Raw genomic sequence first — 26,244 nt, forward strand, 5'->3', positions numbered from 1 at the left:
AAAGAAACAGGCAGTAGATTTATTCAATTTAAGATAATCCATAAGTGGCATCGAACACCGCAACAATTGTATAAATGGAACCTGGCCTCTACGGACAAATGTTGGAGATGTGATGGTCAAAATGCTTTGATTTTACATATCTTATGGAGCTGTTCGGCACTTCGGGATTGGTGGGAAAATATAATGGAGGTAATTTTCAGTGTTTTAAAAAGGAGATTTGGTATCTCACCAAAACTGTCCATACTTGGTATAACCACAGAACTTTCTGATGGAGATTTTTCCAGTTATACAAAAAGATGGATTATTTTGGCTCTTACTACGGCCAAACGGGTCCTGCTAAGACATTGGCGGAAAAAGAACCCCCCCTCCCTATGAAGAGTGGCTAAAGACAGTGGTTAAGGTGGGGTCTTACGAAAAAGTGACTTATGGTTTATTAGACAAATTGCCTCAATATGATTGTATTTGGTCCCCCTTTACAAGCTGGCTTTCTAACAAACAAGCGACTAATACAGAAAACAGATTTTTAGACGGGAAACTGTTCTTGAAGTATACTGTGTGTGTGTGTGTGTGTGTGTGTGTGTGTGCATGAAGTGTGATTTTATCCTGGTGAAAGCAAAACAGTAAGAGGAAATTCATGACGATGTTTATGTGAAGCGTAGCTTGGATCTCCTTTTGCTGCTGGTTCGGTCAATATTGTTTGAAGAGAAATAAAACCTGCAGCTTCCGAATCAGCGCAAAAAAGGCGTAAACACGAAGCACGGACCCGCCGACGGATTAGAATCAGTGAGCTGTCGGCTTTCAGCCCCGACCGTGTCCGTGCTGTCTGGTGAGAAAGGCGACATCTCACTGATTCTGATGCGTCAGCGGGTCCGCGCTTTGTGTTTACGTCTTTGTGCAGAATTGGTGTACCTGCTCTCATTTACTGTTTTAGCTGTTTGGTGGTGGTTGAAATGTAGTAATATTTATATTAAAAATCGATTCAGGATTTTAATGAATCGATATCACGTTATCCAAGCTAGAATCGATTTTAATCGATAATCAAAACCTGCTCCTAGTACCTGTGTAATCATGCTTATGTACATCTGGATAATGACACAAACTAGTGTTTGGTGCTTCACTTTTTAATAAACTAAAAGACAGAAATCAGATTATAGGATCTGTAGTGTTGTTTATTTATATTATGGTGCTTATCATTTGTGATATTTATTACTGTGTGCATACTTTATTAGGAGAGATAAAATAAAATAAAAAATCTCTTCCTTGCTGGTTCCATCGAAGAAGAAATGCTCAAGTAACTATGTAACACGTACGTAATCCAATTCCACAACACAGTGTGATGGGGAATCAGCTGTGTTTTTCTGCCCATTTTATTTCGAATCTGGCGCGAACCGGTGAACCAGTCCCTGAATCAGTCACGTGGTACGGACTGCCCGCGAGGCCTCGAACGTCACTGCATACGTAATCAAAGCAAGCCTCGATACGCGCTTCACAAAAACGCCCCCGAGATTACCCGACACATTCGACGCTTCGACACACAGGACACATAACTACATACGTCATCACTGCGCGACATCGCGTGCAGGACTGCGAAGGACGCAGAAGAGACGCTCGGGATGAAATAAGTTAAAATATAAAGGTTAGTCGAATGCTACGGTTAGATTCGGTAATATCACACACTTGACCTCAGACTAGGGGTTAAATAAGATCTGTTCATTAAAACCGAAAAGAAACGTTACTGAGCTGATGGAGCTGTCTTTGTAGAGAGACGCTAAGCTAGCGGTGGTTCACGTTTGCCTGTCATTTGGTAACTGAAGATATGCTAAGCAGAGCGAGGCACATATGCAACCACCGATAAAAGTCAGGCGTAGTTTTGAACTATCGATTATGTGACCGATTTGTGTCAGCTACAGTCGGGGCCGAAAGCAGGAGAAATGTTAGCACTTGCTTGATTTTAAACACAGTGTCTCCCTTCATCAGTCAGCAGGTCCTTGTTGTGATGGCGCTGTCGTGTCTAACTCGAGCCCTGCGCTCCCTGACTCTCTCCCAGCCCGCATTGGTCTCCTCTCAGGTAAAAACGTCTCCTGCCTTGGTCCTGTCAGCCATATTTAGACAGCAAACATGACATCAGGAACAATCTGAGCGGCTCTTTTTGGTGTTGACAGGCAGCTGCATGGAGTAAGCTGGGAGCTCAGGTGCCCAGTAGTGCGGTGATCCAGTGCAGAGGCTTCCTCACCACAGCCTCTCTGGAGCAGAACAGGGTCAGATGGAAGCAGAGGGAGAAGTACACCATCAGGCCTATCGGAATGAAAAAGACAGGAGGCAGAGATCACACAGGTAAAGTGCAGTGGTAAAAAAAAAATAGCTGTATGTTCACAAGATGTTAAGAGGAAAAGTTTGATTTCCCCCTCTATTTGGTTTTTGAGATACAGCCACATAGGGGTTTGTTTCTCCTCTCCATAATGAACCAGGGATCTTTCCCTTGTTTTGCGAATATGTAAAGCACTACACTATGTAGCCACTGTGTTTAAAACACAAAGATGCCACTGAAGTCAGAGTTTATGGTGGCATTTAAATGCTGATGTACAGCTTTTAAATGCTGCACATCTTCTAGTTTATCAATGAGGACAGAGAAAGCTTTTTATGGTGAAATGGCCCCTTAATGCCTGCTCCCTCTATACCCAGACATCGGTGGATGCAGGGGGTTCACACTCAGAGTGGAGTGAAAGTCACGTAAATTCAGACTGAGGTCACACTGCAAAAAAAAGAAAAAAAAAAAAGACAAATTCACATTTGAGTCAGTGCCTGTAGTCTCAGAATTCAAGGCTTGTGGCTTTCTTTCAAGCGTTTGCCGTCCTACTTCCTTCTACAGGAAGAATACGTACACATGGCATTGGCGGTGGTCATAAACAAAGATATCGGTGGGTAGACTTCCATCGTCTACGGTATGAAGCCAACAAAGAGGGCCAACCTTTTGAGGAGAAGGTAGTTGAAGTGCGATACGACCCGTGCAGGTGAGACCACTTACTGCCCGGAGTCTAATGCGTACGCTCAAAGTACTGAAAACACTAAGCCGGGTTTGTCTGCGTGCAGGTCTGCTGATATCGCCCTGGTAGCTGGAGGTGAGCGAAAAAGATGGATCATTGCAACAGAGAACATGCAGGCTGGAGACACCATTAAAACATCTGGGGTTATTGGACGCATGGCAGGTACAGGATCCAAGTTTTTCAGTTGGAGGTTCGTCAGCCTTCGTAACCTGTATATCTAATGAGAATTGTTTAATTTTGCAGTTTCGGCCAATGAGGGAGATGCTTACCCGCTGGGGGCTCTTCCTGTGGGGACGCTGGTGAACAACCTGGAGTTACGACCTGGGAAGGGATCAGAGTATATCCGGGCTGCAGGTAACCTACTGTATCCTTCATTATGTAAGCTGCTGGAAGGCGAGGTTGCTCAGAAAAGCTACTAAAGTGAACGCTGTGTTTCATTTGGTTTTCAGGCACGAGCGGCGTTTTGCTTCGTAAAGTAAATGGAACGGCAATCGTTCAGCTTCCTTCAAAGCAGCAGGTTCAGGTGAGGTCATCTGGAATAGGGTTACAGCCGCTGTTAAAGACACGTTCAGTTTGGCTAAATGCTGTCTCGTAAACACACACAGGTGCTGGAGACTTGCATGGTCACAGTGGGACGCATCTCCAACGTCGACCACAATAAACGGATCATCGGCAAAGCCGGGCGCAATCGTTGGCTGGGCATCCGCCCTTCCAGCGGCTTGTGGCAGAGGAAGGGAGGCTGGGCAGGGCGCAAGATCAAACCGCTGCCTCCGATGAAGGTCTACATCAACCTGCCCTCAGTGTCAGCGAGCTAACACGGCACATGTTGGACATGTTTAGCGGATTGTAGATGTTTTCTTTGATCCCTTGGGATGAAATCTAACATTGTTCTGGGAAATAAATCGAAATAAAGACGAGCCGTTTGTACAGAAGATTAAAAATTTTTATTAAACACAACTGCTTGTGAGAGCATGGAAAGAAACAATATAAAAATCCAAAACATATTTACATCTATAGTAAAACATGCAGAAGTAACCCATATTTTTTTTTTTTTTTAGATTTTTTTTTAGTGGTAAATTTAAAAATACTGTCATGTCATTTAAAATAGGGTTTGTGCAAAGACACTGGGTGGCATTTCAAGTAACCGGAGCAATGAGACGGCATGATGTAACTTTAGTTAGACCAGGAATAAAAGGATCAACGCTGATGATGCGTTCTTTTATGTTTGCGGTGCTAAATCACGGTGGCAAAGTGAGCATGCCTGCTCATTGATCCAGCCTTGTTTAATGCCCCCATGCTACCTCTGGATTTTGGGCAAAAAAAAAAAAAAGGTCTTGAGGTTACATACATTGAAATACACTTGTTATTTAGTATATAAAAAGCTAACCCGCATGACAAATTCCCCTCACATAACTCTGCCGTTGTTAATACTTAATGCTGAAATATTTAAGGTTCAGTTTGCGCTCCTGACTTGAAAGAGGGTGAACTCTTCAAAAAGCAGGAGACGGAATAACTTGACTGTACAAGTCACAGGCAGACACGTGCGGTGGAAGCTGTAAAACAGACCTCAACATTTAGTGGCAAAAAGGTTACGTAACAAATGAGCCATGATGGGGTTTTCAGACCAAACATGGCACTTAAAGCCATCAATGTAACACATCATCCCTATGGTTAAAAAAGAAATCAAGAGCCTTCTCCTGACTACAGGTAGTGGTTTAAATTTCAAAAGTAACACCTAACACTTTACCTTGAGAATGAAAGTATGTCCCAATTTGAGCTACAATGTGTGTAAACCCATATGAAAGTGCATCAGGGAAATGTATATGAGGAAAACATACCTAATAGTGTTTGCATTGTACTTCATAGTTATGAGTTCTGGAAATATATTTGGCATTTATGTCAAGAAATAAAGGTATACTATTTGTGCTTTCAATTTAGTGGAAGAGGGAGGGGAGTTTGTGATTCACAATAGTATATCTTGTACATGTTTATATACAATACTAAAAAAAAAAAAAAAAAGCCAGCCTATCAAAGCTTGTTAAGTCTTCACTTTATAAAAAGCAACAACCTCATAGAGAAGGCCCTTTGTCCAAAGGTTTCCTATTGCAAAAGTTTCACGTAACACTACTCAGGAAGTACCATCGAACATAGAGCACACCTACACAGACACACGGGGGGCAGTGACTTGGACGTCAGGCAAGACTCCATACACTTGTAGTCATATTTCCAAAGCGAGTCAGCACTTGGCTGTCCCCTCCCTCCGAGTCAGACGGACTCATTTGTAATATTCCCTCCATAACCTTATGCAATGCTGAACCCTTTCAGTAACGTGCACATCCAACCACAGTGAAGCTGCAGTAAAGGACACAATGGTAATCGCTTAGAAATGTTTAGATTTGGCTAAATGTGGAGCGTTAACTGGTGAATTTGTCTCAGAAATCTTAATACTGATCTCCGCAGAGACCACAAACACATCACATATACAATTTGAGTTTTCACTTTGACATACTATGAAGTTAGGCCTGGCCAAGATACTCCTGCGACTGGACTGTTAAAAAAAATAAAAGGACTGGACTTTGGCACATCACTGCACGGTCTAGTTTTTGCTAAGTTACTGCAGGTCTGTGACAGATCTGCTCAGGTAAAGCTGAACACAGGGGCACGTTTAACCACAGAAATGCTGAAATTCCACCAGGAAGGTCGAATTACGTAAAGGTGGAAAGTATGAAAAACAGCACAACAGCTCATGCAATCGCAACTAAATTTGGCATTTCAGCTGTGGGGAAATAAGTAGTTACCCTGCTTCTAAGTGGCTGTTACTGTACAGTTTGCATGTACACCAACAGCAAAGGGAAAACATCTGCATTAATAATAATGAACTGATCTGATATTCTGCTTACACGTAACAAATGTGTCATAGCTACATTCATTATAGCTACCTTCAAATACATTGCTCGACTTGGGTTTCTTTTTTTTGACCTGCTTTAGGTATACAGTGTGCTTCAAAGCAACGAGGCAAAGAACATTCTGTTCCTTCCTATAAAAGCTTTACCTTTCTGAGAAAGTAAAGGGACGAGTAAGAAAACTGAGCAGTGAGTTAAAAGGATTCCATCTAGATTCACAGCAATATTCCAACTTTCAACAACGAAACACAAACACGGTCTCCAACAACCTCACGCACGCCACTGCACATCACCATCACACTCCTCCATTGTCTATAGAGTAACAATAAATGTAGGATTTCACAGAAATAATAAAATGTTAACAAAAACAAAGTGCAAACACAGCTGCCATTATCGAAATGTGGCAAATTGTCAAAAAACCTCAAAATACCTCCGAGGCGGTAGCGCAAATATTACAAATTAGTACTTGTTCTTTTTTGTAGTGTGTAAAAAAGAAAAAAAAGAGAAAAGAAAACAACAGCAACACCCAACAACATCAAAAACATCAACATGAAATTTTGTCTTGAACGTGTGAGTCTGTGAGTCAGTAAGATTTCCACAGGAAAACTATTACTGCCGTGAGGAACGAGGAGGATGTCGGTTTTTCTTCTAATTTTCTGCAGCCTCTCGCTGAGTCGGGTAGAGCCGAGAGATTCTGGTGGCGGCCGGGGTCACACGGGCTTTGTGTAACCGAAGATTCCCACCGGGAAGTGCTTGACATGCGTTGGCCACTGGGCAGCGAGCTGGAAAAACTTGACGTCATTCCACTCCACTCCGTCAATAGTTACTAAGGGCAGAAAAGACAGCTAAATGCACGAGAAAAACATGATGGCTACGCTGTATTATGAACACAAGGTGGCAGTGGAGCTCCAACAGTGGAGGCAGGGCTATGTCTCTGTCTCACCTCTCAGCATCGTGTGCTGGTGCTTGGCTGTGCAGATCAACCTGCTGATACCATCAATCACTTGGCTCTTAGAGTCCAGCTCTTTTTCCTTCGGCTTCTTGCTGAGAAAAATCACTGGGAAGGGAGAAAGAAGCAAAGTCATATACAAAAGAGCTAAAAAAATACTTTAGTAATGAGAAATCCACAAAGTTTGGTTTCACAGGTCATGGAGGATGCTGCTGCATTACTTGCACAGAGCCTGCTGGGAGAAGCCTCATAAACAGCCTCAAGCAATGTCGCCTGAGTCAGCATCAGAGAGCGCTGAACACTACAACATTTGGACCTCTGTAGCCTGCTTCACATCTCTGCTGGAAACCACAAACTTGATTTGACATCAGCTCCTCCTGGTACAACACACGCAAATAAAGCTACGTTCAGCTGCTCCCTTATTTCCCAAGAGTTCGCCACAGTGGATGTGTCCACATGTTTCACTTGGCATAAATTTCAGTCCAGATGCCCTTCTTGACAAAACCCTCCCATTTATCTGGGCTTGTGACCCCCTGAGGCTGATTTGTGTCTCCTCCTCCTTGAACCGCCAATCTTTTTGTGTACAGCACATGTGACTCTGACTCAATATAATTGTATTTTCAGTAATCAAGGCTATAATTTGGAGAAAGAAATAGAAAATGTGGAATAAATGAGGTAATCTATCTGGTTCTGCCTGCTTTGTTTTTTTTTTTACTGTTCATTGTAACTACAACAAGAGAGTGGAGACTAAAATTTCAAAGAGTGGAGAAAAATAAGCAAATAAAACCAAAAATACAAATTTGAAAAAGATTTTTTAGTAACTTCTATGTGCTACTCCTCCAAGTGTACCTTTTTTGTTCTTCTCCTTAGTAACAACAGTCATAGCCATGCTGGGTGGAGGAGTGAGTTCTCCGCCGCAGGGAAGGCGGCTGACTTGTAGTGAACGGAAGTTACTCTTCAGGGTGTTCTTCAGTCCTATGTCTCTCTTCTCGCCCTCTTTCTTCTTCTCTGGGCCTTGCCATGTCCAGTAGTCCACTTGCAGCCCCATCACCTCACTGCCCGAACATGGAGAGCTACAAAGGGAAACAAACAAGGCCTTGCTTTGGTTTGTTTGTGGTTTGTTCATTTCCACATCCGTTTACCCTGAAAGCTACAGTGATGTGGGCAATTATGAGTAGTTGTTTTAATAAGAGACGTGGGCTTTTCATACCCAGCTCCAGACAGGGTGGTGGACACGGAGGGGGACTGTGGGGGTGTGCCCCCGATCTCCTTTCCATACGGACCGGCCGATGGAGGCGTCGGGGAGGACAAGATGCTTGTGTTGCCTCCCATGGCATCATCTGAGTCCACTGCAGATTTAGGGGGAAAAAATCACTGTAAGTGAAAACTGTACCTAAAAGATATTTAATGCTTTCCAGATTATGCCAACTCTTCCTATAACTGAATTAAGTAGGAAAAGAGTGCTTCTCTCTTTATTTTCCTGGTCAGTATCCTGTGAGTAAAATCCCAATGACACTAAACTGATAACACATCTTTAAAAATGTGCTTTTCTTACCTGAGGTCGAGAGGCTTTGTTCCACAATCCCAACTTTCACTACCTGCAAGAAAAATAAGAGCCAGCGTTAAAGAAAATATTCAATATAGAATGAATTAAAAAAGAAAGTGCAGGACATGTTTGCATGGTAAACAAATGTGTTTCTTACCCCAATAAATGGCACAAATTTCTGACAGGAGTCCTCATCAGGGCTGTGAAAAAGAGCGAGAACAAAAAGAATCTGTGAGTTTGACCAACGGTGGGTCTGAAACACTTTCAACACTCCAGAGGTGCACATGAACACTCAATGGTCCTGGAGGGCAGATGGCTGTGGCATGGCCTGCACCATGTCCCATCACAGCGGAAATGGCACATGACTGGCTTGGGTGGAATGGGATCATCTCGGGGAGTCACGATACAATGAGATGAATGAGAGGACCTGCTCCTTACAACCAGAAGAAGACGGGGAGGTGGGGTCTCTCTTGTCAACCAGGACGATAACAACAAGTGTCTGCTTTTAAATACACGACTGTTTTGGATCTGTCCAGTAACTGTGTGGCTGCTTTATGTCCAAGATTACACGCCTATCCAAACAAACAAAAAACAGGATGACAGTCAACATCCCGTAAAGTTTGAGGCACGCTCAGGCCCACGATCAGAGTGCAAAAGGTTAGCACCATAGTTCTGCAAGTGTCCAACGGTGACACTTTTAAAACAAATCACTGATTCTTCCTTAGTCTGTAATGAGCTTACAAAAATAGTCTGCTGCCACATCAAACAACAAAACAAGCACTGCTGGTACCCACTCCCATACGCATATGCAGGACAACACTTCCCAGAAATTTTAACGCCTTGCTTCATTACACAGAATTCCAGTAACATTATCGCACAACTACATCAGGATTAAACTGCACCACCTCTAATAAAAAACATCTTATAAAATATGGACATGCTAAATCTACTTGCACTATTAAAACTTGAGTGTGTCAACTCGTAATACCCACGTATTATTTCTAAAAAACATCTGCCCGACAGAAAGCAACTCGACTGTAAGCACAACATTCAGGTATCTGAGCAGCACTGTGAGCTGTAACAAACTTCCAAAAATAACAATTACAAAATAATCTTAACTGTCAAGCTTTTGCATACAGGCTTTGCTTTACTTTGTTGTGCACACAAAACGCATTTGTCAGTAGTTAGTATCATTCATGCAATTCAGAACACTAGCAGTGTTATTAAGAGTTCAGTTTTAGTTTTTCGAATGGGAATGTAATTTAACTTATACTGTGTTATCTCTGTTCACATCATCATCATCATTTTTGGCACATTTTATAGATTTTAAAAGTTAATCTGAAAATGTTGTGAAACAGTGTTTAGGTGACAAAACAGCTGATCTTGTGACTGATATGGAGTTCTTTTGGTCCTGCAGTAACAGTTGCATCTATAATAAAACAAGGAGTGGTTTTAAGTGTGGCATCATATATACATATATACTGTTAGATATTGTAAGTCAGCAAACCATCCACGCTGTGAATATTTATTTTAAGGTTGTTAGGCAAATCGTCACAGCAACAACACGGAGGACAAAGTAAGAATCAAAGTCATACCAAACCAAAGACACACGCTGGGACAGAGTGCCAAGTGAAGTTACAGTGAGTATCGAAAGTGAAAAGGGAAATGTTAAGACACAGCAAGAGGAGCTCAAGCCAAATGGAGAAGGGAAAATAGGGAAGGGGGGGGGAACGAAACACGAGTTGATTTAGATACCTGATGTAAAAATCAAAATACAAACTTCTTTTCCTTGAATGCAAATCAAAAAGGGGGGAAAGGGGAGGAGAAGGAATGCAACAGCGTTAAAACTGTGTTGTATTTAGTACCTTCTGACCAATAGGAAGCCACTCTCACAAAGAAGGGGGAAGGGTTTGGTCAAATCTCAGAAAGAAAACAAGCAAATGCACAGAGAAATGCAGTGGACTGTCTCTGTCTGCAGATGTGACTGTGAGACACCCAGATTGGACTTTTTAACATTTTTATCAAATCATACAAAACCTACAAGTCCTGCTTTCATTCAAGTCAAAATAAACAGAAGTGAGTTTAGTGTGGAAACTGAGCTGATGCTCGCTTTGTGTGTTTAATGCATGTTCTTGCAGCTGCATGCTTACGTGCACATTCATCTAATTATGTTCCTCATGCAGTTTTAGCTGATATTCACTACAAGTGCTAGTTTATGATGGGCTGTCATTGCAACATTAGTTCAATGATTCATTTTTTGGAAACATAGAAGAAAATTAACATCAGAACTACCAGTTACGAATAACTGCAACACAGACTTGCTTAGAGCACAAAAAAAGCACAGATGCATGCTCAAATACAGAAAACATTGGATGAATAAGCCACAACTTCAATAAGCACGGTCACTTTACCTCTTCTGCTTGTAGGTGAGCATGGCTTCTGAGATGGGAAACTGGTGGGACACGTTGGCACCGGCCAGATACTGAATGATTCGTCCTGCTACATCTATGTTATCTTCAGGGAGCAAAGAGATAGATTGTTAACAACAAGCCTCTCCTGTTTTATGTCTTGCTAACAAGCTGACATTTGATGCAAATGGTAATTTTCACATAGAGCAGTGTGCTAGGGGACTGTGCATTCATCATTCACATTCCACTGAATTAAGGAGATGGGGGCTGCTGAGTGTAAAATGTCATTAAAATATGGGTGAAGTCGACCGTGTGACACACGGGATAAATTATATGTCAAACAAAATGCATGTGGGGGTTGCTCGTATCCTGGGACGCAATTTTTTTCGGCAACTTGAAATATAGACTTGAGTTTTAATCAATTCATTTTGACCTGTAGCTTCTCGGCACTTAATCGACTGAGAACACTCAAAGTCGGTCCTATTACAAACTGCCTTCAGTGTCGGGATCACACCTTATGTTAAGAATAAAAGACCTCTGCTCTAGATCTTTATTGTTTTTTGGTTCAACCCAACTGCTTTGAGATGATTCAACACCATGTGTAACATTGTGACTCTTGCACCTTTGGGGATTAAAGGGAGGGAATTAATAGGTGAGGATGGGTGAAGATTATCAGGCATGTTTGGGCAGAACAAGTGATAATGGAGGAGTTGGATTGGAATAGAGGCTTAAGCATGGATTTATGTGAGCCATTTTATGTAACATTCTCACATGGTGAGAGTGTAAAAAAATATATATTCAAGGCTTAAAGTTAACAAGAAAATCCTAAAATAAACATCAAACACGCAAGTGTCTTCGATTTGGCTGCTTGGATTAATCCTACGGATTCCTACTTTATTGTTTCAGACTAATTAGCTACAACTGGCACACAGCTGGGAGGTTTAAAGCCAAAATCGTTGGAGATGTTGGAAAAAGTTGAAACAAACAAACCCAAAAAGGTTATGATGATGTGCCTTTTCAAAAACAACAACCTCTGTTTTTAATATTACAATGTGTTAGAAGCTTCGGGGTAAAAATGAGAATAAGACTTCTGACAGTCTGGCGGTTCTTCTTAATCAGCAGCAGGCAGTTTAAAGGAAGAAGGAATAATGCCATGATCTCAAACAGGATGTAGCTGTCTTTTGCAATTAGAAGAAATCTCTTTCTCCAATTCATCAGCCCCTGACCTCTGCTCCCACCCAATTTCTTTCCCTTTCAAGTTGGCTGCACATAAGAAATGCAGACACCAGAGCTGCATGTCCTACCTGAGGCGGGCCGTTCTGTCCTGCAGAACAGCTCCCTCCACGCAGTGTCCATAAAGATGCTGTTGAACCGGCTGTCAAAAGAAGCCACGTGCTTTGCCAGGGGATGAGAGCCTGTGGAGAGGATATTTATATATAAAACAAACGCTAAAAGTACAGAATATGCCTGTATGGATTTCGTATAAATCAATGAATTACCAATGGGGATCACCAGGAAGCGTATGTAACTCAGCCAGTCAGGAGTCTTGTTGGCTAGCTGCTCCACAAAAAACCTCAGGATGGTGCTGAGGTAACTCTGGTCGCCTGCCACCGCCACCTTCATCGTCGGTGGTGTCTGTGCATTACAGTTACAGCTGCAAGGGATAAAAAAATGGAGACAACAGATGAGTAATTAAGAGGAAGACTAAGATCCAACTTCTTAGAAATATGGGTCAGAGCACGAGTGTGAGAGAAGTGACAGAAGTCTGAAGCAGAGATTCATTTCTCAATAAGATCCGTCTGGTTCAAAACCGGTCTTACCTTTTTGGGAAGCCAAAATACGTCATAGGCTATAATTTATTAGGTACTTGCGAGTATCTACAAGCCTTTCTAGAGCAAATGGCGCAACATTTTTTAGATCCTGCTCCTACAATAATAAACCAAAGACCAATTCCATCTTTAAGTTAAACGACAAAAAAAGAAAGAAGAATAAATTCAGTTTAGCCAGGAAAAATTCATCAAAAAGGTCTTAAACCCGCAAATAATTTCAAGTTTCACAAAGCTCTTTCTAAAACAGCAATCAAACCCTAAAAGTACTTACATGCTGTAACATATAATGGATCATCTTAAAGAATTTCTAGGTAATGTCAAGAGAGATTAAAGCAGAAGAGAATGTTGATACATTTGGTATTAAAAAGACAAGAAAGTTGTGTTTACTCCAAGTGACAACATCTCAGAAAACAATCATTCTGTTAGCGGTGGCACAGCACTGAGCAAGCACGTTAACATCAGAGACATGCGCGGCTCTGCGTGACATTGCCCCAGCTGGAGTAAATGCGTTGACTGAGGAGCAGGTGTCTAAAGCGCTAAAAAGTTGCAGTTCAGCTGAATAAGGGAGAAAAACATGTTTGACAGAAGCAGTACAGCAAACCGAGAGAGCCTCGTCTCCCACTGACATGACATCCTGAGGAGATGACAGCCGAGCAGGTGGATCCAGGAAACGGAGAAAGCAGCTGAACTTAAGCTTTTCATGAGGAAACGTCCGTATTTTGATAGAATGGGTTCACGCACAGTGAGCGCTTTAGCAGCATGAGCAATACCACCCTGGAATTATCTAGTGAGTAGCCATCAAACACATATAGTTCGGTGAAGATTGGTTCAAGATAATGAGATAAAAATAAATAAATAAACAATAAAAATCACGCCATCAGCCAATGCGTGTGTATGTATGCATGTATGTGACTCACAATCTCTGGATGCGAGTAACGATGGTGTTGAAGGCAGCCTGAACATCTGCAGCAGAGCAGGTTGACACAATGGGCTGGCCCTGTTCATGGAGCAACTCGGCTACATACTGCACAGAAACACACATGAGAGGGACACGATGAGTTAATGGATATACCAGAGGCAGGGTTGGAAAAAAGAAAAAAAATGCTACTTGGAAGCACACACACATTTTTTTTATATTTTCCTCTTTTTGCAACAATGTAATGTGTGCAGCATGGGTAAAAATAAGCCCTGTTCTGCATGATCCGTGTGGTTCTATCGCATGTATGAACAAATGAAGGTAAAGGAATTCATGATTCAATGCTACTTATAGAAAAACAGACCTGTCCTTGCCACTCTGTAGTGTTGATGAGAATGATGCTCTCTGGTAAGCGTTCGTCAGAGATGAGAATCTGGTTTAGTTGGTCATAGACGGACTTCCTCGGAACCTTTGACACAAATTAAGAGCGCAAAGTATGACAATGACGTCAGCACATTTCCACTGGACTGAAAAAAAAAGTGTAAAGAACAGAGTCTGATGCTCGATCCTGGATGCGTTGTCTACCTGCGCTATGAGTCTTGAGTCTGGGGAGCACTCAGACTCCATGCTGCTGGTCCTGTCGCTTTGGGCCTTGGAATTCTGCCTGTCTTTCATGGAGGTGCTGCGAGGTCGTCTCTGCAGCTTGTTTTCCACTTTACTGAGGAGACAACAAGCGAAGAATAAAATATATGACAGTCAGGAAGAAGAAAAAGAACCTAATGATCCGGTTTATAAGAAAAGCAAATTAACACACATTAGATCTATACTGAATGCTTATTCCCAGATGTAGTCATCAGCATTTTACCTGGGAGACATGTGGTTTTGGGACTCAGTCTTGCAGAGCTTGCCAACGGAGCAGGGCACCCGTTCAATGTTAACATCCCAGCTGCTCACCTCCCCAGGCCCTGGCCCGCTGTCGTCAGTCTCTGGCTCCTGAACCAAAAGGGGGGGAGCAAAGATGAGCCAAGAGGGCTGTAAGAGGACAACGCTAATGTTTATCAAACACAGGCACTGCAGGTTTGCAAATGTTCAAGACAATCAATTTGAGAGAGAAAATCCAACTCAGTCATACCACAAGATTAGTGGAAAACAAAAAATAAAGTGTAAATAACACAAGTGCATTTAATGTCACATCTTTTTCAACATTTCAAAACTGTATAAAACAATATGACAGTTCATTTCTATTAACAACGAATATTAGCTGGAGTCATGCATTAATTATTAACCAGGGCTCCATGATCCCAGGCCTATGGAACATAACAGCTAATTTGTCTCTTCTGTAAGTTACAGAGCTCAGTTAAAATACTTAAAAGACTGAAAAACAAGACCAAAAAAAAAAAAAAAAAAAACCCAGAAGAAAGATGCAAAAGTACGTTTCAACCTGCAGGGCTGAGTCTAGCCATTTGTCACATTACAATTTGGTTGAAACAGAGCTTTTTCCCAGCAGCCGTTGCAACGTGAAGAGAGCAGGTAAGCATGTGTTGCTAATTAAAGCTTTGTTTATCAACTGTTTCATGTCAAATTGGCTGCTGTCAGAAAAAAGCTCCATATGCACTCCATGGGCCAATGAGCTTCCCAGCAACTGTCTCCTGGCAACCGAAATTTTCACCTAACGTTTTATTTGTGTGTCTACAGTAACGCTTTTCTATGTGTCTGCATAGTAAAGCACACAATTAGAAAGTACTTCAAAGTTTGGATCAAACCACACATACAGTCAAACATATTCCTGCATACACACTTCCATATTCACATTAAAAGATCAAGACCTTTAAAAATGAATATTTCCGATTTTTAATTTTTCTTTTTTAAACACTCGCAGGTATTGCATTGCATCTCCAATTCAAACGGCATCAGTTTCTCTTTCTGTGATTTTGTGTGTAGCCCTCCTGCTGCCAAGACGAGACCTGAAAGAGCAGAGGTGGAGGGTGAGGAGGTAGAAAGATACTGGCCTGGTGAATAACTGAGCTCATTTTTTTGAGGTTTGAGATAATGGTGTAAGCCGACCATGACATACGAGATAAAAAAGTCATGGTCTCTTAGCAGGTGGCTGGGGAAACACTGCTCCTGCAGCTTAGATATTCAGTTTGAACTCACTCAGTGGATTGGGGTGGTGAGTGGCTCAGAGGGGCGGCTGGAGCTCGATGAACAAGGTTAGGCCGACCCGACAGCACAAGAACAAAAACAAACACAAACACCCCTCTTTCCATCCTCATCAGTCAAGATTTATCCAGCATGAAGCTGCCTTGCCTGCTCTGCTGATCCATAATGGATGACTATGCTGTTTAGTTTGCATGCCCTCGCACGCTCCCTCCCCTCTTTTCTTTTTCCCGGAAAACAACTAAGACCCACGGGAGCAAAAGGGCACTCAAGTGGAGAGGGTAGGGGGTTGGAAAAGAAAAATGTGAGAAAGGGATGCTCAAGGGTATTAAGAAAAAAAAAAAAAAAAAGAAGGAAAGAAAGAAAGAAGGGGGATAAAAAACAAAACAAAAAAATGTATGACTGTTCCAAAAACATACCCCAATGGTTGTGTCTGTGACGCTGTCATCCTGATATCGCCCCCCTTGTACTTTACATCTGTCCACAGTGAGAAAGTCTCCACTCTGGGGGGTAAAACACACATGCCAACACATTAGATCATTTAACCATGAAGCTCACCTTTCTGGTGAAAATAAAAGCTCCAAATGAAAGTGCTCATGTCATAATTAATGAAATGCAAGATTTGTAACCGACCAGTTTCACAGGGTAAGTATATATAAATACCTCACCTATAGTGCCTGTACATTTCACTACTGCTTGGTGTAATATATATAAACCCCAGAAGTGCAAGAGGCACATTCCTGTTTTTAATTCTCGCCTTGTTTGAACGGCTCTTGTAAAGTGTGATTTATTTAAATATTAGATTAAATAGTTTACATTCTGGCAGCAAGACATGTTTATGCAGTTCGACTAGAATGTAGTAGCCTGAATTGCTCTGGGCCATTTTATTACACGCCAAAATGGATTCCCTGATATTGATAAACACCTCTCGCTCTCTCGCCATCACACTCAACGTGTCTCTCTTGTTGTTCAGATGGGCCATAAATTTCTGAGTAGGAGTTCAGGATTGCTCCATCCAATCTTCTCTCTGAGCAATGGGAGCATATTTGTGTGCAGTGATGGTGGTGAAAAGGTCATTTTGTGTCAGACCCTATAAATTCTGAAGGACAGCAGGACCTAGTCCTTTTCTGCTAGGGTCCATATGGCGGACATGCTAAGAATATCTTGTCTCTAGTATCCTTGGGAATCCCTGAACCACAATATGAACAGAGGGCTGCCAGGAATTTAAACACTGGGGCAATACAGGGGAAAGTCTTTTACGTAACACTGTTTATAAGGACCTCTAAAATAACTGCGAGGCAGAACTCTATAGATAAACAGTGCGACTCAAAGGCATCAAAGGGGTCTGTTCATAGAGTTTGTGCTAATCAACTCACAGGGCATGACATCTCTCTCTGCTGACTTTTTTGGCTGTGGATGCTTCCAATTTCTGTCTGCGAGCTGGAGTGAGACATCCCTTCAAAAAACGGCCTAGAAGCAAGAGCAAATATTTGAATTAGACAAGAACAAACAGTTTAAGTAGGGGAAGCCTTCGGATTGATCGAAACGTTTGCTTTAAGATGTAGTAAAATGGGCATCAAAGTAAGAAAAAAACATTTTTGAACTAATAAAACTAAATTCATATTGCTCTTGTCCGTACTACAGGTGTCAAACAATTACAGTGTAGTTTAGAAAACTATGAACCTTCAAAGCTACGTGCAGTCAATAGTCCGAAAGCCCAAAGCATATTTATAAATCAATAACATATAAATTGTCAATCTGTTGATGTCAAACCGTCCCTGTAAACATCGACTATATATATATAAAAAAATTGATGTAGCTTCCAGTTCACAGTTCAAGCCTCACCCCTTTGTTCTTCATTACAGCCTGCAGAGGGCAACTTCTCCGGTTACCAAAAGGCATCCAATTGCATACAAGTCAAATGGGAAACAATGCTACTTCTCACTTTATTTCTGAACTCAAGCACTTCCCTTATGAGTTTATGGTCTTGGCTGTAGCTTAAAGGCTTATTTTATACAGCATAAATACTAAAGCAGCATATGACTTAGGATGTGGCAGGTCAGTACCACATGAGCGAGCAGTACTCTCATGTTCTCAGCCAAATCCTTGGAGATGGTGAACATATCTGTTCATAAATAGGGATGATTTCCATGACGGGGCATCATAAAGGACACTGCAGCAGGACAATGACCCTAAACACTGCAGTAAATCTACAACAGAACAGCTTCAAACTAAATCTGCTTTTCAGAGTGACCCATTCAGAGCTACTGAAACTACTACTACGTGGAATGACCTAGAGAGAGTCACTCACACTGGACATCCTAAAAATATATTACTGAACTGAAAACAGGTTGCAGAAGAAGAATGATTAAAATGCTGTGCTGGTCTGACCTACAGACACAAAGTATCTGTTATGGTTACTGCTGCTAAAGGTGAAGAATAAGTTCAAGATCAAATCACAGTATAAAAATGAATGGGCGCTTTTTCCCGTCAATGTATATGCGTACTTTTCGATCATTATTTAACATTCGTAATTTTAAAATGTAACAGTTCACCCTATAACCACATACAAACTTTCAACTATAAACATTTTATCTGGAAAAAAAATATGAAAGACAGACATACTTGAGTTTGGGCTTAGGAGTGCTCAGGACACTCTCATTGTCCTCCATCTCTGGCCCACTGTCACTCTGATTATACACCTCTAGACTGTCATAGAGTAAGTCCAGATCCTCCTCAACCTCCTGTGTCTGATCTACTGGGTCAGAGTCCAGGACCTGCCACACAGGATAAACACATCATCAGTATCCTGTAATCAGGGATTTGTAATTATGGCCATGGATTAAATAAGGGCAGGGTGTTACTGGGCGCTGTGCATAAACTAATCACTTTCACAGCTGGGGTAATGGAGCTTCAAGAATGAATGAGAACACTGAAAGCTGTAAAACGAAAATCTGTATGTAATATATACAGTCCTGCCTTAGTTCAAAGAAGAGCTAATAAAAAGTGAGCGTTAGCGAAGTGCTAAGATGCTGAGCCTTGCTCTACCAGCTGCACAGTGGAGATGTATATCATAGGAACTACGCACAGCCAGGCTTGTGGACTAATCAGGTGATTAATGCCACTCCATAAGTGCAGGAGCTGGCAGGGAGCAGACAAACACAGTCTGTCCCCTCTCCTCCTCCTGGCTATGTATTTATAGAGCCGCAGCCACAAGAAGGAGATTAGCGGCAGGGAATGTGATAAAAGATCATCGGGCCACCTGGAGCTTCCAGAACCATCCAACAAAAAAAAACAAACAAAAAAAAAAACACACACACACACTGGCAATAATGCTGGTGAAAGCAGCACTAGGTTAAATATCTCAGACAGAACTTTTTAGATCTTGATCACATATAAACGAATCCCCATTCAGTCTGAAAACCCACATAACTTGTTTTTATGAATAGGATTTTTCGAAACATGCTCGCTGATATAGTTTTTGGATTACTTGCAACACAAGGAGGAAGAAAGATGAGAAACAAGGCATGTTCCAGGTTTTCCCTATAGATTTCTTACAGTTCAAGGATAATATTTTCATCCAAAGGGCTTAACACAGATTATGCACTAATGGACATGTAGGGGTTGCTGCATACAATTTGTCAATGTCCTCCTGATGACCTGATTACAAGGCATTATGCTGAGAGACATTTATTCATAACAAGAGCGCAAATCTAAATAATACATTTTGTATTGCATTAAGTAGTAAAAAATAAGATGGTTAATGGAATTTAATTCCAGATATAAATCGCTGCTAATGGAAATGTGCATCTGTGAGGAGAAATGTAATGCAGCGTAATGATGCTTGTAACCCTGTTGTGGCAGTGATTTCTCTACTGGTGATTGCCCTCTAGTCAGGAGCACATTAGCAGTGATGTAACAGAATGCTGCTTAGACAGTCAATACTGAGATTATTCCGTCCTGCCTCGAGGGTAATTTACTAAATGCAAGTTTCACAGCTGACCTCCAGAAGATTTCATAAGAGAAGGACAGAAATTCCTGGGGGCACAGCGAGGAGGATGCTGTATCCCTCATTTGCTTTGACATTGAACATGTTCTTATGCGGTGTCAGTTCAAACAAATGCAATTACCTTTTTTTTTGCAACTCACCTCATCGGTCACCTTGAACCTCTTCAGCAAGGCCACAAATTTCTGCTTAAAGTTAGGTTGCTGCAACAGAAAAACAGAAAAAAACCCCACATGCAGTTACGAGAGAAGGATTAACAGAATAGAAGGATACCAAGTCACAGTTAAATAAGCACGATAGCTCGACTCCAGGTAACTGTTCACTGGATTACATATTCAGAGCTGTTCTATGTAAAGGCCATTTTAGCCACTTCACTGGGTTCATTTACACGTCTGTCCACATTGTCTTAATGGCCTGAACAAGGAACACAGTGTGTGCTTTCCCTTAAAAGCTTGTAGAGAAGCAAACACAGGTTTTAAGCTATTCACAAAGTGACTGCTGAGCATGGAAAACTGCATACAGTGGAAAAGAAAGCTACTAACCCTAGTCATGGAAGTGGTTCGGATCATTTTCCTGCGGGCCTTCTTGGGCTTCCTGACCTCGTCGTCTTCATCGTAAAGATCCTGAAATAGAGAAATTATTAAAATCAATTTCTCTTATATTTTTATAAACAAAGAAAAAGACATCATTAAAAAAAACCCTCTACTTCCTGAATAACATTTGATGTAGACTTCTTTTGTTTATATGGGAGATTTTATTTCTTGGTGTGTGTACTATACATTTGTCTGGATCTAAACATTCTCTGGCACAAACCTGGCCGTGAACTGCGTCATCACTGGCTTCTTGCTCTGACGAATAGCTGTCGTCATCGTCCTCAGAATAGTTATCCATATCTGGGGAGCGGTCTGAGGTAGCCCAACCACACACACACACACACACACACACACACACACACACACACACACACACACACACACACACACACACACACACACACACATTGAGATATATGTCTAGAGGAATATATCTAGGCTAACATTAGCAGCATTACACCAAAAAGGTTAAAATTGAAAGTTTTGAAAAGACACCTTTTCTAAAAGTTTAAAAGACAGAGACACAAAGTGCGAAACAATAATCCAAGATGACTGCAATATCTAATAAAACAATGGTTCTGGTTCTAAAAACTGTTCTGGTCAGGAATTGATTAAGTGAAACCTCCTAAACTTAATGTTTAACATGGTTTTCTTCACTAAATATTCTTCTTACCTTGCCAGTGCAAAGCACAATGTCTTACACATACCAAACTGCATAATGCTAATAAGATGTAACTCAGGCTGTTATTAAATGTTTAGTCCATTTTTCACACATATCAGGGTGAGGCCAAAGGCAGTTTTACATTTTGTGCGGGGAAGGTTTTTCAATTTTCTGCCTAATGTTCTTCTGTTTGTTAATAGTAGACTGTTTCGGCTACAGGACAAGAATAATGGGCAAAATATATGAGAATACAAAAATGCACAGAAAAGCTCTTTTTGTTTAGTTTTCAGGTCTAATGGTTAATAAATTCTGTGTCATCTGAACTAGACGTCATTTTAAAGAGGCAGTTTGTTAGTTTGACAGCTGAGGGCAAATCAGGTGATGGGATATCTTTACTTTTTATTTTTTTGGTAAATGTTAATGCAGACTTCCTTTTGCCCGTCAAACATCCTGTTCTGCGTTCCTAGGTGGGATGGATGCTATTAAAGATCACTGCAGAGGAGAGAAAGACAAACATCTTTTCTTCCCTCAGAGTGACACCAGTTTAATGCTTGGTGCATGAGCTCATCTGTTATGTTAGAGCAGCCTCCCTAATAACATCCAGAACAGCGACGGATCAGCACAGCGGGATAAAAGCACGGAGTCCGAATAGGGCCCAGTATTTCTCCTCAGTCCAGAATTAGAGTTGTGTAAGGTAATAGGCCCTACATCTGTTCAACTCTCAAATCAACATTACAACCATAGCTGAAGAGAATAACATATCCTTGGCCACAGCACAGCCTGGGATTAATAGAGTTTATTCTGTCCTCAGTTGGGAAATAGGAGCCATGTGGAAGGAGGGAAGAAAGAGGCCTGAGTAGGGTGAGCTGGCTAAAATTACAAGCAGAACTTGGCTGGGCAGTATGGGTGCAGGCCTGTCTAACAGACCCAACACAGGCAGGTGAGAGATTGCTGTGCCCACCTGAGGTTTTGGTCTTGCGGCCAGCCTGGCCGCTACCATCCTCGTGGTCGATGGGCTGGCTGGAAAGAGAGTACACGCTGATCTCCGCCACACGCACTGGCGCCTCCTTTACGTTGCTATGGAGACCCAGAATCTGTCCTCCGTCTGTTGGGTGTTGCATCACCTGGACATAGTTCAACATTGAGGCCAGGAATAATTTTTTAGAATCCATTCAAATGACAGGCTGAAAATTGAGGTATAAAAACCCCACTTTAGTCCTTTTTTATCCCTCACTGGAAAGTTCCCTATACCTTTCTTTTTTTAACGTTTTTGCTGAGACTTCATGACTTCGATACATGCTATGTATATCAATCTTTTGGAGCTACGCTGGAGCAGGAGGGATCAAATATTGAAAATACAAACATTTTTCGCAGCAGACAATCAGGATGGAAGAAATTGTCTCTTTACAGAGCAGATAACGATCCCACAGAGATCAAAATGGCTTCTGCCACACTGCTTTACACCAACTGACTACAAGCAGACAGCTATGCTACCTCTAAATAAATCTTCATTAGCACAAAAACTGAATGTCTAAAGGAGCCAAGCCAATTTGTGCATATCACCCAGACAAACAGAATAACACAGTTTACATAAACTGTTTTGAATCAGATGAGAAGGAATGAGCTTTCGTTCCGAGCTCCATCTGTGGGGTGCTTTCAATATTTCACTTGATGAATTGCTGTACAGAGAGTGGGCTCATTTTGCTCAAACGCTGACAGGGGTGCACTTTGAATGTTCCATTCAAAGTCCAATAAGCGACTTCCTCCTACACAATGCTTCGATAGTTTCAGAATGAGGGCACGAGAGGGTTTACGCCACATCAGATGACAACGTAATTACCCAACAGCATCCAATAATGGCCTATCTAGCTTTATTCATAGAGGTCTGGGAGTTGCTTCATTGCAGCAAGCACCAACAGCACAACAGCTGAGTGGTATTTTAAAATACAATAATGCATTAGTCTGTCCATCAATTGCTGTCCTGGGGCTCCTGCTGGAAAATAACTTTGGAGAGGCACATCAGCAGCTGTAATGAGAACTGTCACCTTTTTCTTTCTACAGATAAACGTAGAACTCAATAATTATGTCTAAACCTAATGGCAGTCTTGAAGACCCCCCCCCCACACACACACCAAAAAACCCCCAAAACAAAACAAACAAACACCCCAACCATGGAGCACACTCGGCTTTGTACAGTTTTGAGGGGATGACAGTTATTGATCAGTGATCTTTGCTTGTTTGCAGAGAGTTAATACAGTGGAACGACTGCAGCAAAGTTTCAACGTCTGATATCAACACTGATAACAGAAAAACAAATACGGCCGTTTTGTATGTCAAATATAGCAGTTTGATGGCCGAAGATACGTGCAGGATCCAGCTGAGCTCTGTACTCACATTAAAGGACTGCAATCAAGGCAAAAAAAAATATTCCACTTCAAACAAACATCCAGCTCTCACTCAGGTGTTTCTGCACAGCATGCCTGATTGCACTGTTTTTATACAAGTGCATGTGAAGGCAGATCCAGATGGTTCATAATCTCATACGGCAATATGTGTGATGACTGAGTCATCTGAGAAAAAAAAACGTGCATCACAGGAGGGCCTCTCTCTCTGGCAACCAAGACATGATAAACAGAAGCAAATAGCCATGTCAATCACTGTGAAAGAAGAATGCCATCGCAGGCTCCAAGCAAAATGAAATGTTCCTCAAGAACAGCTTACAATGAAACAAAAGTAAGTGAGTGAAATAGCTGCCTTAGTTAAGGCATTGTGCAGTACCTCTGCCATATTGATAACTCCCACAGCCAAAGTCTTGTAGCCCAGGATGGTTCGGTTCTTGTAACGTTTCCTCCTCTGCAGCATAATCTGCAGCCTATTGGCATCCCGCTTCAGAAAATGGGGGTACTGAAAATAAGAAAAATCAAGTAAGACAAGCAAAATAATAAATTCATTATGTCCTGTAAAACGTAAGAGCTTTTGCTGCATACTTATAAAACAGTTCTTACTATAATTACTTCCAGGCAGTATTTTATCCTGATCTGACAAATGTTTAGATGCCCCGCACATAACTGCCATCAAACGCAGCATATACTGTGGCAACGGGCATATTATTAAAGTCATCAGATATATCTGGTATTTTACCAACCACTGTGCTCCTTGCACTGCCACTGAAGAATTTAAATTTTCACAACTAGAGCCCATAAACGCATTTATGAGAAAAATGCGTCACTTTTTTCTCAACCTTTTAGGATGTACTCGCCTCCCTCGGAAGTCACACTGTCCCAGATCTTTACATGTCATCTCCATCTTACCAGCATCAAGCCTTCACTCAACATCACTGTAATTTCACCCAGTTCTTACTCTTCTGAACTTGTGCATTTTTACCTTTTATACAACTTTATTAAACTCGTTCACTTAATTTTTTCACCTCTATAAATTGCATTCTACTATTGCAGTCTACAAATACCTTAAAAATGTCAACAAGAACAACACCGGAGATGCTGCACAACTTCTATAAATGGGGTAGACAACAGATTCCACACGCTCTTGCTCCTCAAGTAACCGCCATATTTGTGTGAGAATTCACAGTATAATGTCAGAGCGCTTGCCTGCAGTGAGAATGTGAGCTCCAGATCTGTCTCCATCAGTCCACTGGGTGGGAGGACATACTCATTTGATCTCAGAAGACGCTTAGAACCCTGTCGGAGACAAAGAAAAGCAAAATGTCACAAAAATGCTAGACAAAAACTCATCACACCCAGGGACTTCCAGGAGTGACTTACTCTTACTTGAAAACACCATAAGCCTGTTCTAAAAATAAAAATGAAAGTGTTTGCTGTTGAAACTGGGAACTGTTACACTCCCAAGCCCTCTTGCGGCGCGACTGTCTGTTCTGAGTTGCGGGGGATCCTTTCCGGAGCTGAGAGAAATTGGTGGAAATTTGAAACACCTGGTCAGTGTTCGGCACAGCTATTTAAACACTGCTTTCCTGTGGACATGTGCTGGGGGCTTTGCCTCGCAGCCCTTCTTCATTGCTTAAAACCACAGCTAGAGTTACAGTCGTGGCCGGTGAGACGGTCATGACCGGGATGTTCCAATGTGACACTGGGAAGGACTAGTGGTCCAATCCCGGCTCAAAAAATATATATCAGGTAATGCTGACAACAGACTGATCAAAACAATTCAATTTGTTTTTTGTTTGCAGCCACACATTAGAAGCAGTGCACAAGTTCCTAGCAGGAGAGCTAACAGCATGTAGGAGGCAACAGCTTTTCTTTATTTGTTTGCATAGTTTATGATCAACAGCAGTTATGTGAGTTGATAAAAGCTCTGTTGATGACGGCGATGTCTTTTCTGTCTGTTTTGCTGTCAGTGTTTAACTTGTTTGGAAGGATTTATTGTTTTTTCTGTAACATGACATGTCCTCAACTTGACTGTTGCTTTACAGCTACACTAAATAAGTAATGCACATGTGAAGTCGTGCACCCACAGTGAAACTGCGAGGATACAGAATTGGAACTAGTAAGACCATAAATGGCGCAATGAACCGAAATGAGACTTCTGCAAATAAATTAGGTGAAGGACCACAGTGTATTATTTTAACACTGGTATTGGACAGGTACTTGGTACTGGCAGATATCCAATACCAAGGCTGAAAGCGCTTGTTTGGTTTTCATCAGGGCAAACAAATAACAGTTAAAAAAAAGAAAAGAATCACAGACATGAAATCATTAGATGCTACTTGGTTGATAAATTGACTAAAAATCCTTGACACAAAAATCAATGAAGTAAAAAAACAAAAAAAATCCCAACAAATCACATATTTTGTGTTTTTTCTTAACCGGTTATCAATGCAGACAACAGTGAGTGAGTGTGCATACCCTATTTTAGTACCAGCCTCCTTCACATTCACACATTTATGCAGATTCGCGCCTGTGGTAGCCTAGTACAAACAGTCCTCAACTCCTTTGCTTCTACTAGGATAAGTTAAATAGCTTGTGCTAATATATTTAAACCAGCTACTCTCTAATCAAAAGCCTGCTATACTCAACATATTGGAAACAGCTGTGAGCATTTTTAATCATACTTTGAGTGCGATCTCTAGTTCACGCAGAACTAAGAGCATAACACTAAGAAAGTTATTAGTATAAATACATTCACACAGCTATTGTATTACACTTTTTACTTCCACTGATATTCAAGCTACTACTCAAAACCAAAATTAGCTTCATT

The 26,244-nt window shown here is 41.5% G+C and overlaps 2 protein-coding genes across 4 annotated transcripts in view; one reads left to right on the forward strand and one right to left on the reverse strand.

Annotated features, from left to right (window-relative positions):
• Window positions 1-1,508: 1,508 nt before the first annotated feature.
• mrpl2 (mitochondrial ribosomal protein L2) lies at window positions 1,509-3,961 on the forward strand. Its single transcript, XM_084947742.1, has 8 exons — window positions 1,509-1,636; window positions 1,978-2,068; window positions 2,163-2,334; window positions 2,870-3,011; window positions 3,091-3,206; window positions 3,288-3,398; window positions 3,494-3,567; window positions 3,650-3,961. The coding sequence occupies exons 2-8, from the start codon at window positions 1,997-1,999 to the stop codon at window positions 3,857-3,859; spliced, it is 897 nt and encodes a 298-aa protein (XP_084803868.1). The 5' UTR covers window positions 1,509-1,636; window positions 1,978-1,996; the 3' UTR covers window positions 3,860-3,961.
• Window positions 3,962-3,965: 4 nt separating this feature from the next.
• Window positions 3,966-26,244, reverse strand: part of LOC146374663 (phosphofurin acidic cluster sorting protein 2) — a 45,223-nt gene continuing 22,944 nt past the window's right edge. The window contains exons 3-25 of one of the 3 annotated variants that reach the window (XM_084947741.1): window positions 24,621-24,710; window positions 23,791-23,916; window positions 21,974-22,136; window positions 20,572-20,663; window positions 20,301-20,381; window positions 19,902-19,961; window positions 18,378-18,529; window positions 17,129-17,222; window positions 16,172-16,255; window positions 14,461-14,588; window positions 14,181-14,313; window positions 13,960-14,064; window positions 13,597-13,703; window positions 12,350-12,504; window positions 12,155-12,265; window positions 10,854-10,956; window positions 10,198-10,230; window positions 8,600-8,642; window positions 8,452-8,494; window positions 8,107-8,245; window positions 7,746-7,969; window positions 6,891-7,004; window positions 3,966-6,773 (exon numbers count right to left, since the gene is read on the reverse strand). In XM_084947741.1, coding sequence (XP_084803867.1) covers window positions 6,658-6,773; window positions 6,891-7,004; window positions 7,746-7,969; window positions 8,107-8,245; window positions 8,452-8,494; window positions 8,600-8,642; window positions 10,198-10,230; window positions 10,854-10,956; window positions 12,155-12,265; window positions 12,350-12,504; window positions 13,597-13,703; window positions 13,960-14,064; window positions 14,181-14,313; window positions 14,461-14,588; window positions 16,172-16,255; window positions 17,129-17,222; window positions 18,378-18,529; window positions 19,902-19,961; window positions 20,301-20,381; window positions 20,572-20,663; window positions 21,974-22,136; window positions 23,791-23,916; window positions 24,621-24,710 — 2,496 coding nt within the window. In that variant the 3' untranslated portion in view covers window positions 3,966-6,657. Of the gene's footprint in view, window positions 6,774-6,890; window positions 7,005-7,745; window positions 7,970-8,106; window positions 8,246-8,451; window positions 8,495-8,599; window positions 8,643-10,197; window positions 10,231-10,853; window positions 10,957-12,154; window positions 12,266-12,349; window positions 12,505-13,596; window positions 13,704-13,959; window positions 14,065-14,180; window positions 14,314-14,460; window positions 14,628-16,171; window positions 16,256-17,128; window positions 17,223-18,377; window positions 18,530-19,901; window positions 19,962-20,300; window positions 20,382-20,571; window positions 20,664-21,973; window positions 22,137-23,790; window positions 23,917-24,620; window positions 24,711-26,244 lie in introns of all 3 variants that reach the window. The other 2 variants (XM_084947739.1, XM_084947740.1) reach the window with 2 other exon arrangements.

Source organism: Perissodus microlepis, chromosome 13 (assembly GCF_051167445.1).
Source record: "Perissodus microlepis isolate ML-2025 ecotype Zambia chromosome 13, ASM5116744v1, whole genome shotgun sequence".
NCBI lineage: Eukaryota > Metazoa > Chordata > Actinopteri > Cichliformes > Cichlidae > Perissodus > Perissodus microlepis.